The sequence below is a fragment of the Stegodyphus dumicola genome, chromosome 7, assembly GCF_044657685.1.
Source record: "Stegodyphus dumicola isolate Sdum_Otavi_A_Nest chromosome 7, ASM4465768v1".
NCBI lineage: Eukaryota > Metazoa > Arthropoda > Arachnida > Araneae > Eresidae > Stegodyphus > Stegodyphus dumicola.
The window spans coordinates 45,232,124-45,249,118 of NC_140774.1; the positions used below are offsets into that span (position 1 = coordinate 45,232,124).

Sequence of the window (16,995 nt, forward strand, 5' to 3'; positions counted from 1 at the left end):
GCCGAATGAGGACTGGTATTTGGCAGTTACTGCCAAAAGAAACAGGCGGAGCACAGCCTCAGACCTGTCTCGTCAGCTCTCTTCAGCCACTGGTACGACAATTTCAAGGCAGACCGTGTACAGACGCTTAAGGCAGATTGGTCTATATGCTCGTAGACCTGTCAGATACTGCAACTCACTGTCGCCTGCGGTTAGCTTAGATTAGAGAGCATGCATTGTAAGCATGACACGGCAACAGTGGGCATGTGTGATGTTTTCCGACGAGTCCAGGTTTAGCCGCTGTCTGATTCTCGCCGGACTTTCATATGGAGAGCTCCAGGTACCCGTTACCACCAAAAAAACATTATTGAACGACACTGTTATGGTGGTGCAGGACTGCTCGTTTGCTCGTTTGGGGTGGAATTATTCTGGGTTCAAATTGGAACCATGACAAGCCAAATCTATCGGGACGTCATTCTGGAACAACATGTACGTTTGTTTCGGGGCGCCATGGGTGCACAATTTGTGTTTATGGATGACAACGCCCGTCCTCACCGTGCAAACATCGTAAGCGAATGCCTTCAATCGGAGGATATCACCCGTATGGACTGGCCAGCATTCTCACCGGACTTGAATCCAGTAGAGCACGTGTGGGACATGCTTGGCCGACGAGTTGAAGCCCGTCAGCCTCCTCCTACATGTCTACCGGAACTTCGGAAAGCATTGCTTTTTGAGTGGTGTAATATCCCCCAAGATCAGATCGATAATTTGATACTCAGCATGCCTAGACGTTGCACGGACTGTATTGCATCGTCTGGGATACATACAATGTATTAACAATCATACCAACCATGTAATATTGTTTTTTTGTAAATAGGTTTTTTTTTTGTAATTTGCTCCAGGGAGAAAAAATCGCTAATTTTTTTAATAATATCAAACATATAGCATCTTTTTTTGCTCTTTACCTTTTGTTTAATAAATAAGCTTTACAAATAAGTCAAATTTGTTTTGCTTCTAACTCTTCCTTTGCCTGATTCTGCATTATCCTTAATTTATGGACATGAGTGTAAATTATTGCCGATTTTCCGGAAGAGAGTTGACATGTCAAGGGGAATTAACCCTCCCCCAAAAAATCCTTAATAATAATGGTAGGATCGTATTTCATCTCTTTCGTATGCTTGAATGTATTCTTTTAATCATAAAAGCAAAATACATAAGACTTATATTTAAGTGAATAATCAACTAACTTTCAAAAATAAAGGTAATTAATTCCCCGACTCGATCAAAAAAGAATATATTTTAAAAAGAGATTGTTATAAAAAGTGCTGTGAAATTTAGAAGTATTCATTCCATAAAAACCAATGTATAGATATTATACAGTTTAAAATATTATATAATTATAATGTCTTAACTACATGCATATACAAAAATATAGATAAAAAAATGCAATTTTAATCCTCACTTAAATTTTAAATTCCAAAGCTGCTATTATGAAGCTTTGAATGGAAAAGGTTGTTCGCTGGAACAGACCCTTGACGAAAGCTTTTAGCTTTACCATTAAAAATTGATGGGAGAGAGTGTTAAAACTGCATACATAGATAGGAAAGGCGATAAAGGAATTCAAATGAAACCCACTGACTGACTGTAGACCATGAAAAATTAAATGCTAAGTGTGAGGGTGATAGGCGAGACCTTTAATCTCCCTTTTGGCTGTTATGTAGTAAATTGCTTTGTATTTAAACAAATAAATCAAAATTTTTAGAAAATATATACTCTGGAAGTCAATGAATAGAAAATAGTAAGAATAACAGTCAGAAATCTTTACCTAGAGCTAGAAATATTTGGATCTTTAGAAACTAAAGAGCCTTTTACTTATAAAATGACAGCAGCCAGAGCAGGGCGTTTTTTTTTTAAACTGACGGTACTCAGAGACCTCTGTAGCTAGAACTATCAGCCGCAAAGGCCACGTAATTTTGTTCGAGGACTATTGACAACACGGGAAAAAGGAATCCGTTTTTTTAATGGCCACCATTAAAAAAAGGCTTAGCGGCAATTAAACAACTTTAAAATTGCTGATAATTCTAAAAATATTGCACACAGATTTACTAAAGGTATAAAATCCTTAACTGGAAGATAAAAACAACATAATTCAATCATTTTTAAAGCAAAAAATGTACAATTTACAAACATATAAGAGTAAAGAAACTGAGATCGCTGAGCCGGGTAACAGAGTGGATATATATAAAAATATATTTATATACGTTTGGTGCGGCCGATTGCAACCAAAATACGAGGTGCACATCTACATGTTATAGCAGTCCTATATACAAATTTTCAACGTTCTGAGGCTACTCGTTTTTGAGTTATGCGAGATACTTACGTACGCACGTACGTACATACGTTCGTACAGACGCCACGAAAAATTCTCTTCAGAATTAATTTTAAAGCAGTTTTATAATTTTTTTGAAGGAAAAGAGTATTTTATTCTGTCCTTACGTACAGATATCACGGAAAAACATCGTTAAATTGCATTCGATGGCGTTAAAAATGGATATTTTCGTTGAAATATGCTGCCTGAAACTTTTCGCGATTACAATACTTCCTTTTTATTTCGTACAAGGAAGTAAAAAAGAGAACATTCTATTTGATTTCTTTTTATTCTTTGTTCTTTTGTTTTTATTCAGTAGAATTGCTTTACCGAAGACATCGGCTATTTTCAATATGACCTCCATTTTCCTGGACTAAGCATTGCATTCTGTTCACCGTACTCACTACAGCTGAATGGAACTCAAGAAAAAATAGCTGGGTCCTAAGTGTTGAAGCACTGTATTTGGTAGTGGGGAGTGATGTTCTTCAGTCATCATAGTTACCTGTACATGACTTTTATGTAATTTCAGTAAATCCGAAGTTGTAATAGTGTTTAACGTAAATAAACTGCTAGACACAGCTCATTTGTTATTGTTTGGCTTAACATTATAAATACTAGTTTTAATACTTTTTATTTATTTGTATTACTCTGTTATTTTTGCTTTGCTAATTATTTAAAATATGACTGTTCTCATACATTTATTGAATTACTGTACTTTTGTTTCTCTTGCTTTAGCTAAAAAATTGTGTACAAGAATTAAATGTGCATTATATAACAGTTTTCTTTTTTAAAGATTTTATCACAGTAAATACGAATTACGTACCAAACTGTCGTCTTTTTATGACAGGTGCAATTTGTTTATGGAAGGAGAAATATCTTCTAACGCGTAGAACATAAAAATGATTGCATTTTTTTGCCCCACTCTGTGGAAATGTTAATCTTTTTAAGTCCATGCCTTATTTTATCTGATAATTATATGTTTGTAAGGAGGGAGCTAATCTTTCTCTGCTGCCGCTTTTATGTTAATTTTTTTTCAAAGGTGCCAAAGACATTAAGACCAAATAATTTTAAATTATGAAAATAAAAACAAAGTGATCAACGGAAAAACTCGCGAATTGCTCCTATGATTAACTAAATTATTCAAGCAGTAAAATAAATGATGTGTGCAATACGTTTTTATTTTCAATTAGTGCCGAGTAAATGGCCACAGAATTCACATTTCATAAAGAAAGCTAATATCGCAATTATTTTTAGTGTTTCTTTCTCTTTATCGTAATATACATATTAAATCAGATAACTTCTGAAAATAAATAATGCAAAGTTATATGCTATATTTTTTTATTTACCATACAAATCAATAGCCATATCTGAACCACTGGGTCCAAAAAGCAGTATTCGTTTCCTTTTTTAAGTCATTTTTCCCCAAGAAATTATTTTGTTTGCTCATTATTTCATTCGTTCGATGTATTTTCATTATTTTAAAGTGAAATTGGTGTTTTGCTGGTAAAGCAAACTAAATGTTTGCTTTCCTTTGCTTCTATTTATTTTATTTTATTCTGTCATATATTTTCGGCCCATTTGTCTTTAGAAAGTCTTTTACCCTTTTTTTCTGCTTATTTATTTAGAATTTTAATATAGTATGTTTTATAATTAACAGAGTATTTCCTTAAATAGTGTGTGTGTGTTTAGATTCCATCCGTCCTAAGGGTAAAGGTGTTTGCAAGATATGTCTCATGGCATTTAACGTAAATTGAGGGGATTTTAACACTAGAGTATACTTATCCACTAGAGTATACTATATCCTATAACACTAGAGTATACTATATCCAAATTAACATAATTTAAGTCACCTGTTTTGGAAACATGAAGAAGTATTTAAGTAATTTGGTAATTCATTTTGTATTGCTCATTTGTATGCAATTTATTGCAATTGCCAATTTATTTATTTGTTCAGAATGTTGGGAAAGTAACTAATTAAATATTGGATTTTTTTTCTTTTAAATGTTTCTCAAGTTTTTTCCATAATCTTTTACGCTCGCTTAATTTTATAACGATACATGAAAATATACCACATTCTGTTGATCAAATAGACCTAAAATATATTAAAGTGTATAAATCTTTTATTTTTCATGTGTTCTTTACTGTTTTGTGACAAAGACTTTTTAATTGCCTATTAAAAACATCCAATCATACTTTGGTTTTGTAATGCAATAAAAGCGCTTTATATGATTAGATAATGAGAAATTTTTTCCCTTTCTGTCATTTTAACAGCAAAGCAAGGTTTCATTGGGAATGTAAAGTATTTAATAGTTATACATTTGATATGATCGTATAGATGTATACACCTTGTCCACAAAAAACCTTACCCACCATTTACGAAGTCGAACAATTTATACGCTTTCTTACTTCATATATTTAAAAAAAATTACACTCATTATAAAAAACAGAATATAAAAAATGTGAAAACCGTACAAAGACATTGACCGAGATATTTAATTTTGAAGCCGGATATCATATTTAGGGACCGTATACAAACTGAAGCGCAAAATGTTTATATTTGCACGCAATTAAAACCAAAATATGAGTTTATAAAAAGTTTTTGAGGGTAATAGATTAAATGATGAGCGTTTCTATTCAAATGGTCGTTAAAAGTATTGATTAATATAATTTATTTCAAAAACAAGATCTTATTCACAGAGTCCTATAGAATTCGTATTCCAGAAAACACTGGCAGGCCTCACTAATGGCGCATAGACAAATTAGTTAAAAACTGAAAATATTTCTAGTGCAAGAATTTTTTTGTATGATTATTGGATCATAATTAAAATGATAAAACTTCGTGACAATATTAATAACGCATTTTTGGCGTCTACAAACATAAATTACTGAAATGGCATTTTTTATTACAAATTAAAGAATGTTACACACTAGCAAATCACAAAAGCATATATTTAAGAGGGGCAATTCAACTCCAAATTAACATAATTTATTGATTAATTAACAAGGCAAATAGCAAAGGACATCATATATCACAAATTGTGAAATTAATTAATCGCACATTAATTTCTTCTAGAAAGAATCTTTACTATGTAAGAATAGTGCTGAATTCTACTCACTTTGAACTTCTGTATGAGACCGAACCTGTTCAGGAGATAGTGACCCATGTATCTCAAACATTGTCCAGAAGCAACGGTATTGAGGGCAAACACGTCGAATGACCAGTCTTCGCTATTCTGAAACACATACAACACACTCGATATTAAATAAAAGCACAATTTTCTTACAGAAACTAAACAAAGCACATTTTTCGTATACAGCAATAATTCTCAATCTTTTTAAAGCTGCCGCCCCCCTAAGGAGCGAAAAAATTTTCAACGCCCCTATGTAAAATTCCTGTAATTTAGGGTATGGGAAAGGGAGGTTTCTGAATTATAAAAGGCAAAAATTTAAAGCAATTTTTTCCAGTAGACTTACTCACCAAATTTGTTTAACTCGATAGTTTTGCCCTGGAAGGTAATTTACATTCCTTTGTTTAAAACTGAAATGACTAATAGAAAAAATAAATAAAAAATTAAAAAAAACCTTAAAAGCTTTTTCATATTTAAAAACTTTTTTATTCTTAATTAAATAATTAAAAAAAGAACAGCAAAAAATACACTGAAAGAGTAATATCAATGAAAAAATGAAGTAAGATTACTGGGATGTTTATGTTTGGAGCCAGTTCCTGAATATTTAGTTCAATATCTCAGAAATTCGGTTCAATCGCAGAAAAACCGTTGTATCGAATGCTTCAAAGTCATCCTAACTAGAATATAAATTCGTCTCACCATTCTTAGGAGCAGTCGATTAAGTTCGCTTTATAACTGCTACAAATGGTGTAAACTGGATAGTCGATTTAGTAAATTGTTAGGGAGTTTTAAAATTAAGTTCGAATGCCAAAACATGCTCATCGCCTCCTACTGCCCAGAACATGCCCATCTTCCGCCTAAAACAAGTTCACCGCCCCTCGACATCTTCTTACTGACCCTCGGAAGGGGCGGTATCGGCCACGTTGAGAACCAATGGTATACATCATTAAAGGAAACAAATTCATTCACATGAAACTAAATAAAAAAGTTTTTAATGCACAAGAATTAAACAAAAGAAATTTATTATAAATGTACAAAATATTTCTAATTTTGTACCAAATAAAATCAGAATCCAAACACATAGGTATTTCGCGCAAAAACGAATATTTCGGTCACAGCATGATTCTGAGGAATATAACATTTATGACATTTCAAGACTTCGTTTTCAGTACTTGACATTATAATGATTAATGTACGCTGATTAAAAAATTTTCGCAGTAGAAGTAAGTCCATCTAATCCACTTCAGTGTTATTCAAGAAACACGAACTTAGATAGTTTTCCACTTTATTTGTTGTGGTGGTGATATTTAGTTATATGTGAGTTTCTCTAAAAGGATTTATAATTATTCCATATACCTGATGTTATTTTTTCCCATTTTGTTGAAAATAGCACAAAGAAATCGCACATATCACATACAAGATGAGAAGATGAGGGCAAAGATTAAAAGGTTTCAGCAGCCTAACTGATGATCAGAATACGATAACGTTTAAATCAACCTGATTTTGCTATTTTTTAAGTAATTCTGACTCATAATAAGCTTAGCAAGCAGAAGTTCGTTGAATGTTAAGAAATAGAGAACAAGAGTAATGACAAAGAGAGAAAAAGCATTTGCTGAGATTTATTATGAATGCGTGTTTACATCAGTATCTTTTACAGTTTTTAAAAGCTTCACTGATCGACGAAATTCAAATATTTACTTCATTTATTCCCTTCAAAGATAAACCTTTTTCACCTGAAACCGGCCTTAGAAATATTTCTTCCCCCCCTTTCACCAGCAGTCAAGACCCTATTTAGAAAACCGCCCGCTCGCCTCCCTACCCAGGACAAAAATTTCTTTTGCGTTCCCTAGTCTCTTATCTGAAAACTAACAAAGACGATCTCCTAAAACCACGCTTTTAAATGAGGAGTAGTTTCATTGCAGTACCAGCTGAAGGAGGACAGAAGTGCATTCTTATTTACCGTCTTTGAGAACCTACCTTTGTGCAATCTTGATACAACCCCACCGAGGACAGAGCGTGACCAGTGAAGCTACCGATCATCTCTTCCCATTTTGCTGAATTCTAGGAGGTTGGAAAACACGAAGTCACGAGCGTCTATCGGGGTAACGATACAGACCACATTTGACCCCGACAAGTGTGTGACGTTGCTAACGCCTGGCGACAATTTTCAGATCGATGGGCCTCCTTCGAGGGAAACAGGGAAGTTGTTAACGCGTGACTTTTAAATGGGCTCAAATAGCCACAGACAGTTCAGTTAATACAATACGGAAGCTCACGAATTCCTATTCAAAAATTGCTCTTTTTCAACACCTCTGTATTTGGTCAGTAATCTTTGTGTTTATCTTTGTATATGTATCGTATAAGTATAATAATGTTGTTGGCTGCTAATACTTCATTCCAAGGAGTATATCAAACAACTTTGAAAAGGACTTAGGAAATAATTCTAGTCAGAAAACCGATGTATAATTAAATTTGTGTCAAAGGATACTGCAAAAATGTTTTGCTTTGTCCTAAGAAAGTTTATAAAAAATTAAATACGTTTCTCTCGTGTACAGTTGGGGTATGATAGCCATTATATCAAACGAGACACTGAAGTACTCGGACAGAATTTCCGTTCCACAACCGATTTTCAAATTTTCAAAATTTCCCGCTGCAAAATAAAATCCAGCCTCAAGAATCATTAACATTTTCCCTTTCCAATGCCCAGAGTGGATAAACCTTTTTTTTATCTAGCCTGGTTAGCCATAATATATGCTTTTCCATAATTAATGAGACAGACCTTAATAAAAAATTGCCGCAATATTTTCCTTTTGCTTAAACTATCTTTCGGTTATTATTCATAAGTTTTAGTTTATACAAAAAGTGTTTATTGGACTACGGATTTATAGGCTAATAATGAATTGAAAACCATAAACAACATCCGAAATACACTACACAGAAGATGATAATTTTTATGACATCACTAACAGACTAGGTATCTAAATAAGAAATATTTATTTTGCTCTTAATTAACTCATTCTTGATTTTGAGAGAGAACCTACGAAAAGCAGAATATCAAGTTAAAACTTCTTAAACAGAAAATCTGTTATCTTAGATTTAGTCTCTTCCCCTTCCAGTGCACACTGACAAATAAATGGCTTTTGAAGTATTATCTCTGATTACGCATTATTTTAAATGAGCTATCAGATACAGAATTCAGAAATTCCAACATGATATCGATTGATTCAATCAATTACCATTCGCTTTGGTTAACCCAATTCAGGTGTTTGAACAGAGCCCGCGATAAGCTATCCGAAAACTATCTATGGTCGGAAATTAATTGGAGTTACTACGACAGTTACTCGTACATTTCACTGCAGTGAATAATCAATAAGCATTTCTCGAAGGTATGACAAATATTGGTAAAGACTTACCTTAAGTATCTGGGCAATTTGTGCCGGCATCTGTAGATTACTGGAACTGGAACACCGCCGGTAGATCCTGCAATGTATTGAAAGCTTAGAGATTTTCTTATAGTATATAAATTTTAAAACTCTTGCTGCAACGCTGCTGCATTTTTGGAAGGCATATTTACTTTCAAAATATAATTTAAAATACTTAATATATTTGAAGCACCATTAATGGTAAACCGGTTTTACTATTATATTATTGAAATATTGATTGTATCAAGTAACGCTAAGAAACTTAATGGGGGAAAAGAACTTTCGTAATTATTATCGCGAGTTTTAATGGATTGCTTCACATTCTGAAAATATTGATATTGCGTTTATTAGAGCTTAAACGGAAAATATATTGCAAATTAATTATATTTCAAAGCACAATTTTGAATCTTGAAATTATTTTTTACAACTTCGAATACTCAAAAATAAATATAATGCTAGAGTAAGTCATAATAATCTGTGATGTTACTTTAAATTATGGATATCTTTATGAGCATAAAACTATCCAATGTCAGTATAGATATTTTCACTAACATCCGATATTTCCTGAAATATTTTCACAAGATCATTAGCGTAAATTATAGAATAAGAATTCTGGTGCATACCTCGAAATCATCCTGCGAAACTTTGCCTTTCTTATCGGCAATAAAATTAGTGCCCTATCTGCAGTCTATGAGAGTGCATCTTCTGATCTAATCATAATTATTTAGGAAGTCTCGCAAAGCGTGGATTTCGTATTAGCTTTACTAACAACAAATAACCTGATGAAAACGACATCGCTGGTCTTAAAAGACATAAATTCAAATTACTGAATAAAATGTAATAATCTGTGAGGGAAATACCTAAAACGTATTTTTAATAATTTTAAAGATTTCAAGCCGTGTGTAAAATAATTACTAAAACTGTTGCTTGTTCTTCTCCCAGAAATTTATTGTAGGTAAGCAGATAATCGATGTCGAGCACTGACCAATATAATAAAGGATTCAAATAAATGTCTGTTTCTCAAGCTTGTTCTTGAAAGCACTTCAGTAATAAAAGAGCGCAACCCGTTATTTATAAGGCAATGCAAAATGTCCCCCACTGTACTCCCTGTTGTACACCAACAAAGGTAAAGTTTCGTTCCTAGACTGTCGATTTGGTTTGGTTTATTTAAATTATGGCAAAGCATTCGAGGGCAGATAGCCCTCGAAGGAGTACCTTCATGAAGGATTTTTCTTCTAAGGGATCTAAGGGAAACTGGCATTTACACATGTTACGCATGTGTAAAACCACGAAAGTGCTCATGCAGCCATATGTTATCTTGGATTCGAACCCCGGACCGAAATAATAGTGTTCGGCGACTTTACCGCTCGAACCTGGTGAGTCCCTAGTTTGTTGAACTACAGTCATCGCGAAATCCATTTAGGCTCAGTTGAAATTGCACCAGCACAAACCTCCACATAAGAGCAGATCACTCAACTTTGGTCATTAATTTACTTTATCAGTGCGAGAACAATCACTATAAGCGACATGTTGGCATCACGTGAAAACCACGGATTTAAAAAATTACTGTTTTGAGAAAACAGCCACTAAAATGGAATCTCTGGAAAAAACTTCGAGAAAAATCATCTTTCAGCTCAACCACAATTGTTTCATATACATCATTATTTTGCGGGTCAGCGAAAAACAATCATAAAAATGAGTGTAACGACCACCAAAACGGTACGTAAACATAAATTTTAAAAGAATTTTTTTTTTCTAGTTCATATATTGCAGCAAAATAGACAAAACATTCGAGGTCTAACTACAATGAACTATGAAAACTGCAAACCCAAAACTTTCTATAATAATAGAAAAAAAAATAACAGTAAACAAATTAAACAATACAGACTTTCGTGTTCCTACGATCTTATACTGAAAAAGGAGACCGTATGTATTTCATTGATACGCGATTTTATTTGTGACAAAGGTAGCTTATGTTTAGCGAGACAGTGGATAATGTTTTCACTCAGAACATGAAAGCTTTTGTTCCAAGTGTGATAATCTTTCATCAGCATAATTTTTTTAACTTTTCATTGGCACACTGAAATCATTCTGATCTCATTCTCAAAAGTCAATATGAAATTTATGTAATAAACTTGAAAAGCATGCTAAATACATCATTAGTAACAAAAATACTGCTTTTATTAGAAATTTGTATAAATTTTTCAATCCTTGTTTATATATGTGAAATACTGCTAGCAATAAAATACTTAAGTCGCACTGAAACACACAAAGAATTTTATAATTATAAACAAGTTCACAAGTAGAACCAGTGGAGACTGAGTGATAACCAAAGAAAGACTCAAAGTTTGTCTTTCAGCTGGTTTTTGTAAGAAAGAACTTCTAAAATTTTGGATATAGGAAACTTTTCGCTTTTTGGATATAGGAAAATTTTAGTTTTCAAGGAAACTGATGAGGAAAATAATTCGATTTGGAGACTTTATACTAAGTGGGGTGGAAACTTCTTCTTCCACACCACTTAGTACAAAGTCTCCAAATCGAATTATTTTCTTCGGTTCTTTTCAAGATGTATTTTGTGCAAATTTTAAGCAAGACTTTACAATTTTGCTTTCTTTCATTATACGGTTAATTATTAATTTTATCTTCTAATGAAATTAGGTACACTGCGCGAAAAAAAAAAAAGAGGGGGACAGTTTTATATCTCCTGTTCTACTGGGCGGATTGACGAAATTCAAATTTCGTTTTTCATGACTCGAAAGCGCGACTTAGGATATACAATAGATTTATATATAGCATTGTTCTAACATAGGTATTTTGACACAAAATCGGACTTATTCTGAAATAACATACCAATTATTTTCCATATTTCAGGTTCAGGTGGAAATGTAGTGGGACACCCAATGTTTACTATAAGTAATGTAGGTATAGTCCCACTACACTTCGGTTTATTTTTAAAGTTAATATTAAAAAAATACATAGTATAATATAACACATAATATAACAGTATAAATAGTATATCGCTATTTTGATTGATATCATATCTATTAGATATAGAAGTTATAATAGGTATAATAATATAGGCTAACAGTCATAATTTATAACAGTTCATAATAGTTCCTTGAGATAAAGTATATTTTATGAATTTGTATCTTCTTCCTTTTTTTTACTATATCAGTATTATTGCAAGGGTTTGTTTTTAAGATAATTTGATAATAAATGTTTTAGATGAATTGCAGCTTCAAAAATGAGTTTTGACATTAATTACTTTAGTGCTCACATAAACTTTTGCCTATTGAAGATAGATATTTGATTGTATTTTCTATTTTATTTTTTAAATGTTTGTTGGTAATTGCAAAACGAAGGAAGGCATTGATATTTGAATTAGGCAATTTAATATGAGTTGACTTTGTTAAGGGACATTGAGTAATATAATGGATTGGATCACCTTTATCCATTATATTACTCAATGTCCCTTAACAAAGTCAACTCATATCAAGAAATTCAAAATTCTTGATATGAGTTGATATGAACTTTTTAATACATGGCAACCAATTTTCCTTTTCTTTCCATTATGCCGGAGCGGAAAAAAAGGTACCTCGTTCCTATCTTTTTACATTGTGCATTACCGGAAAAAAGTCACATCATTCTAACTTTCAAATAATTTTAGCAAAGTACCTAAACCACATTTGATGTGTGATCACTTTCAACAAATATGCCAAATTTCAAAACGCGCCAATATATAAATTCAGGTATATCTTCGGATATTTTGAATCAAAAATTGTAATTTTTTGCAGGTATGCTTAGAAATACGTCTACTTTAAGATGATGGTAAAAATTTTATAGCTTACAATTCAAAATGTTTTTTTTAAATTTATAAAAATTATTTCAAAATACAAATTTTAAAAATAAATCATAAAAAATGGGTGAATTATATTTGGAATGAACCAGAATTTTGAAATGTGAAAGAAAGAATCAAACAAGTTTAATAAAAAAGAGAGATTAATAAATATATACCAAACTCAATTAACGTTGAGGATGTAAAATTTTGAGAGCTAATTTGGTAGGTTTTCGTAATTTGAGTCGTAGAATCGAAATATGGAAAACAATTGGATATCATTTAAAAAAAGTATAATTTTGTGTCAAAATACCTATATTAGAACAATGTTATATATAAATCTAATACATATCCTAAATCGCGCTTTCGAGACATGAAAAACGCACGTTGAATTTCGTCAATCGGTCCAGTAGAACAGGAGATATAGAACTGTCCCCCCCTTTTTTTTTTTGTTTTTGTTTTTGTTTTTGTTTTGCGCAGTGTACGTCCAACTGAGTTTCTTTGCATGTTTCAGCAAAGGAATATAGTTAATTTTTAAAGAAAATATTTTTCAATTTTGTTCCAGTATTAGATAATGAAAAATACGATTCTTCTATTTTAGTATACATCTTTGATGAAATCAGCCATAAAACGTTCTCATAGGCATTTGCTTTTTCAGTCGTTATGTAATATATGTCGGCACATGCTATCAAAAGTATTTGTATTTGTACTTCCTACTGTGTACCATGTTATTAAGTGTGAAAAAATGTTAGAATCTTGAAATGATGATAAAAATTAAATCACTGAGCAGTCATCTAAAAAATGTCAGTGTATTATTAGATGGAATTAAACTCAACTTAAACAATTTAAAAATAAAGCAGATAATCAACCTATATGAATTATGAAATGTGCTCACAAACGGTACACTGGCACCAAACTGATCTCAGACAAAAATAGTCTCTCGATTACAAAATTAAATGCTGTCATTTTTAATTAATTATCATGTAGGACGATGGTTAAAAGCTAGCTTAGTTTACAGATAGTAGAATTTTTCTCAAAACGATAATTAAATAAACATTTCATACCTTAACGTATAAAATTTTGAACAGGTGTTTGAAAATTTATTATTTTATATCACTTTCCAGTACACAATATTAAACAGTTCTAACTACATTTTAAACTTATTTAAGAAGAAACGACAAAATAAAAGTTGTTTTGGTGATTAATATTTCCGTATCGAATAAAAGAGAGTATGTTAAATTTAGAGCTGGCTTCATGAAATTAGTAAACGTGCACTCTATGTACTTAAATATATGGGACGTTTTAATTCATGAAAACGTGATGAAAAATTTACTCTCCGCTCTATGAGAACAACATGAAAATTTATTTACAAGACCTTTTACATTCAGTATAGACACTGTTTTCGTAAGATTCTTGGCCTTATTTTAAGAAATTTTATAATTAAAAATATAAGTCTAAAATCAATATTAAACGAAATAACCATTACAGCCATCTTTTCGAAATTCTGAGAAGATGGAGATTATCCAGTGGATGATGCAGATGTTGAAATAAAAACGCTTCTTTATCATTTTTCATTTGCTGTTTGGAATTTTGATGAAGGATGTGTATTCAAATACAAAAGAAAGCAAATAAAATGAAAGTCTTTTAAAGTAAAAAATCTTGCAAATATTTCCTGACGTCGGATGACATAAAAGTTTTAGCTTTTCAAGTTCCTTTGATGATTTAAAAAGCTAATTTAAATTATCCAATAAAAGTTATCTATCACATGAGAAAGAATAAAAAGAGAAAATGAAAAGCGTATTCGAAGCATCGGATATCCTTTGAAGTCAATGAAGTCATTTAACCGGTGCTAGAAAAGGAACTAAAATTTGCATCTGCGCATTTTTCTTAATGCTGGAAGTATTTAGTGATAAAATGAAAGCCAACTTTCGGATCTGTTTAATGTATATTAATATCAGGACTTAGTTTCTGTAAGTGGGGAAAATTGGTTTTGCACTCTGCTAATAAAATGATGAATTAAGACTCTTCATAAATGAAATTCAAATTCTTTTTTAATATTTATGATCTCATTTAATAATGTGGATACTAGTGTAGCACTCTTTGATAATGAAATTATAAATGAAATCTAACTCCCTCTTTTTCTTTTATATCACGCATATTTAAATACAGGAACATTTTCTTAAGCCTACTGATTAGTGGTGAAATATTTGTGATTTACTGATCGTGAATTTTCTGATTTAATTTCACATTTCTAACTAATTTTATACGAGTTGTCTTTATTTTTTTGTTTGCATCACATTTCAGAGCCGTGTAGTTCTGAATAATTTAGTTTTAGTCACTCAGAATTGTAATATGTTGCACATACTATTCTTTCTTCAGTTTGAAAAACTATTATTAAAGACACAGCCAATTAGAACTTTGCTTAAAGTGTTAATTATTTTATTGTATATTTTAGCTTGGAAACGTTCATAAAGTTAGATTTCTTACCTGTGTACGCCAAATTCAATACAACCAACACAGAAAACAAATACAATACAAATTTTGCTTGTTTAGGTAGTTAATAATTCCGTATCCTGTCACACGGGAGGCGTCACTGGTTTGTAACTGGCCTTACAAAAGTATTAACTGCAGATATCATTAAGCTTTTGTACGCAAAGATATGGAGAGTCTATATTTAGCTTTTTAAATTATAAAATGAATAGTTTCTATAAGGGAAGTTCGTTTTTTATTTCCATGCTAAAAGGTTTTCCTAGTTTTAACTCTGTACTTTGTTTTAAGAAAACTTTTAAGTGCAAAGCATATGCCAAAGGTAAGTATTTCAGAAAATAAGTGATGTAAAGACTATTTTTCATGACATTATAAAGAAATAAATTACGTTTAAATTATCATTTTATTATGTTAAATGAAATTTCTTACTCCTCTTCGAATGACAATAACTTCGTATTTGATCCAAATGTGTTCGATATGTGAGAGATTAGGAGAAAACGGTGGCCAGGGAAGCATGTGCACACCTTGCAGAGTACGTTGGCTGATGCAAGCAGTGTGTGGTTGGATGTTAGCCTGCTGATAAAGGGCAGTGGGCACTGTGTGGGTAGGTGAGTGTCACCGGCTGCAGCACGTAATCCACGTATCGTTGGGCCGTAATAATGCCCTGAACACGAATTAGAGGTGACCTGGAATCGTACGCAATTGCGCTTCAAACCATGATTCCGCGTTGTCGCGCGGTGGAGCGTTCCACAGTTGCTGCCGGATTAGACCTGTCTCCACATCGGCGCCACACTCCTACGCTGCGACTATCAGCGCAGAAGCAGAAGCGTGACTCATCTGAGAACACGAATCTGTGCCATTCCGTCGTCCACATCGCTCGAGCCCGGCACCATTGGCATGCGTTGATGTCTATGATGTGGGGTCAATTTTTTCAGTTGTTGAAAGGTAGCCTAAATCGCAATGCAACAGACATTTTTAACAACAGTTCATTTTTAACAAGATCCCACTATTCCATTCATTGGATACCAAATTTTAATAATTTGGTCAAAAGATTTATGCATATGAAATTTCAAAGCAATCCGATGATTCCTTCTTCGTGCGTCGATTTTTTGTTATAGAGTGTAGTTGCTTTTTCTGTCATGTTTTTCTGTGTGATTGCAAGTAGAGTCTGTCTGTCTCGCCGTTCATCTATGAGAATGACGTAGTCATCCTGATATAAGAAAATCCAAGAAGGTAACAGTCAAGGCCAAAACACGTGATTCATATTCATAATCATAGGAAAATACAGGTTAGGTGAGTTGTTGTTATAGATAAGGCCCGGTAGGTCACCTGTTGCGACAGTACCTTGTTTTCTGTTTGATGGAATACTTAGGGCATAATCCATGTTGAGGTGCTAGAACTAGATCAAACCAGAACTCCGGACTTTTATTGTGAACAAATGGATCAAATTAAGCTTTAATTTAGAAGTATCCACCCCTTGTTAACAGAAATTGCAGTATGACAATACAAGACCACATTCTGCAAGAACTACCCTCCATAAAATCAAAGAATTGGAATGGAAGGTTTATTTCTACTCCAGTAGCAAGTGTAGACTATGTGTTATTGCAAATGCTGACCACGTAGCTTAAAATTAAAACACTTATAGGTTCCATTTTAAAGATACGATTCTTTGTGAAGAGAATAGACGGAATAGTTTTGGAGATGAAGCAATTTGGCAAGGCCTGTATCAAAACAAAATGCGTTTATGATAAATGCATGTAATGTGCAACATGATGT

The 16,995-nt window shown here is 32.5% G+C and overlaps 1 protein-coding gene across 1 annotated transcript in view; it reads right to left on the minus strand.

Moving 5' to 3' along the window:
* The window catches only part of LOC118192153 (dual specificity calcium/calmodulin-dependent 3',5'-cyclic nucleotide phosphodiesterase 1-like), a 621,234-nt gene that overhangs the window by 56,866 nt on the left and 547,373 nt on the right, over nt 1-16,995 (minus strand). Inside the window, exons 6-7 of the mRNA XM_085820151.1 lie at nt 8,889-8,955; nt 5,464-5,580 (exon numbers count right to left, since the gene is read on the minus strand). Of these exons, the coding sequence (XP_085676277.1) occupies nt 5,464-5,580; nt 8,889-8,955 (184 nt within the window). The remainder of the gene's footprint in view (nt 1-5,463; nt 5,581-8,888; nt 8,956-16,995) is intronic.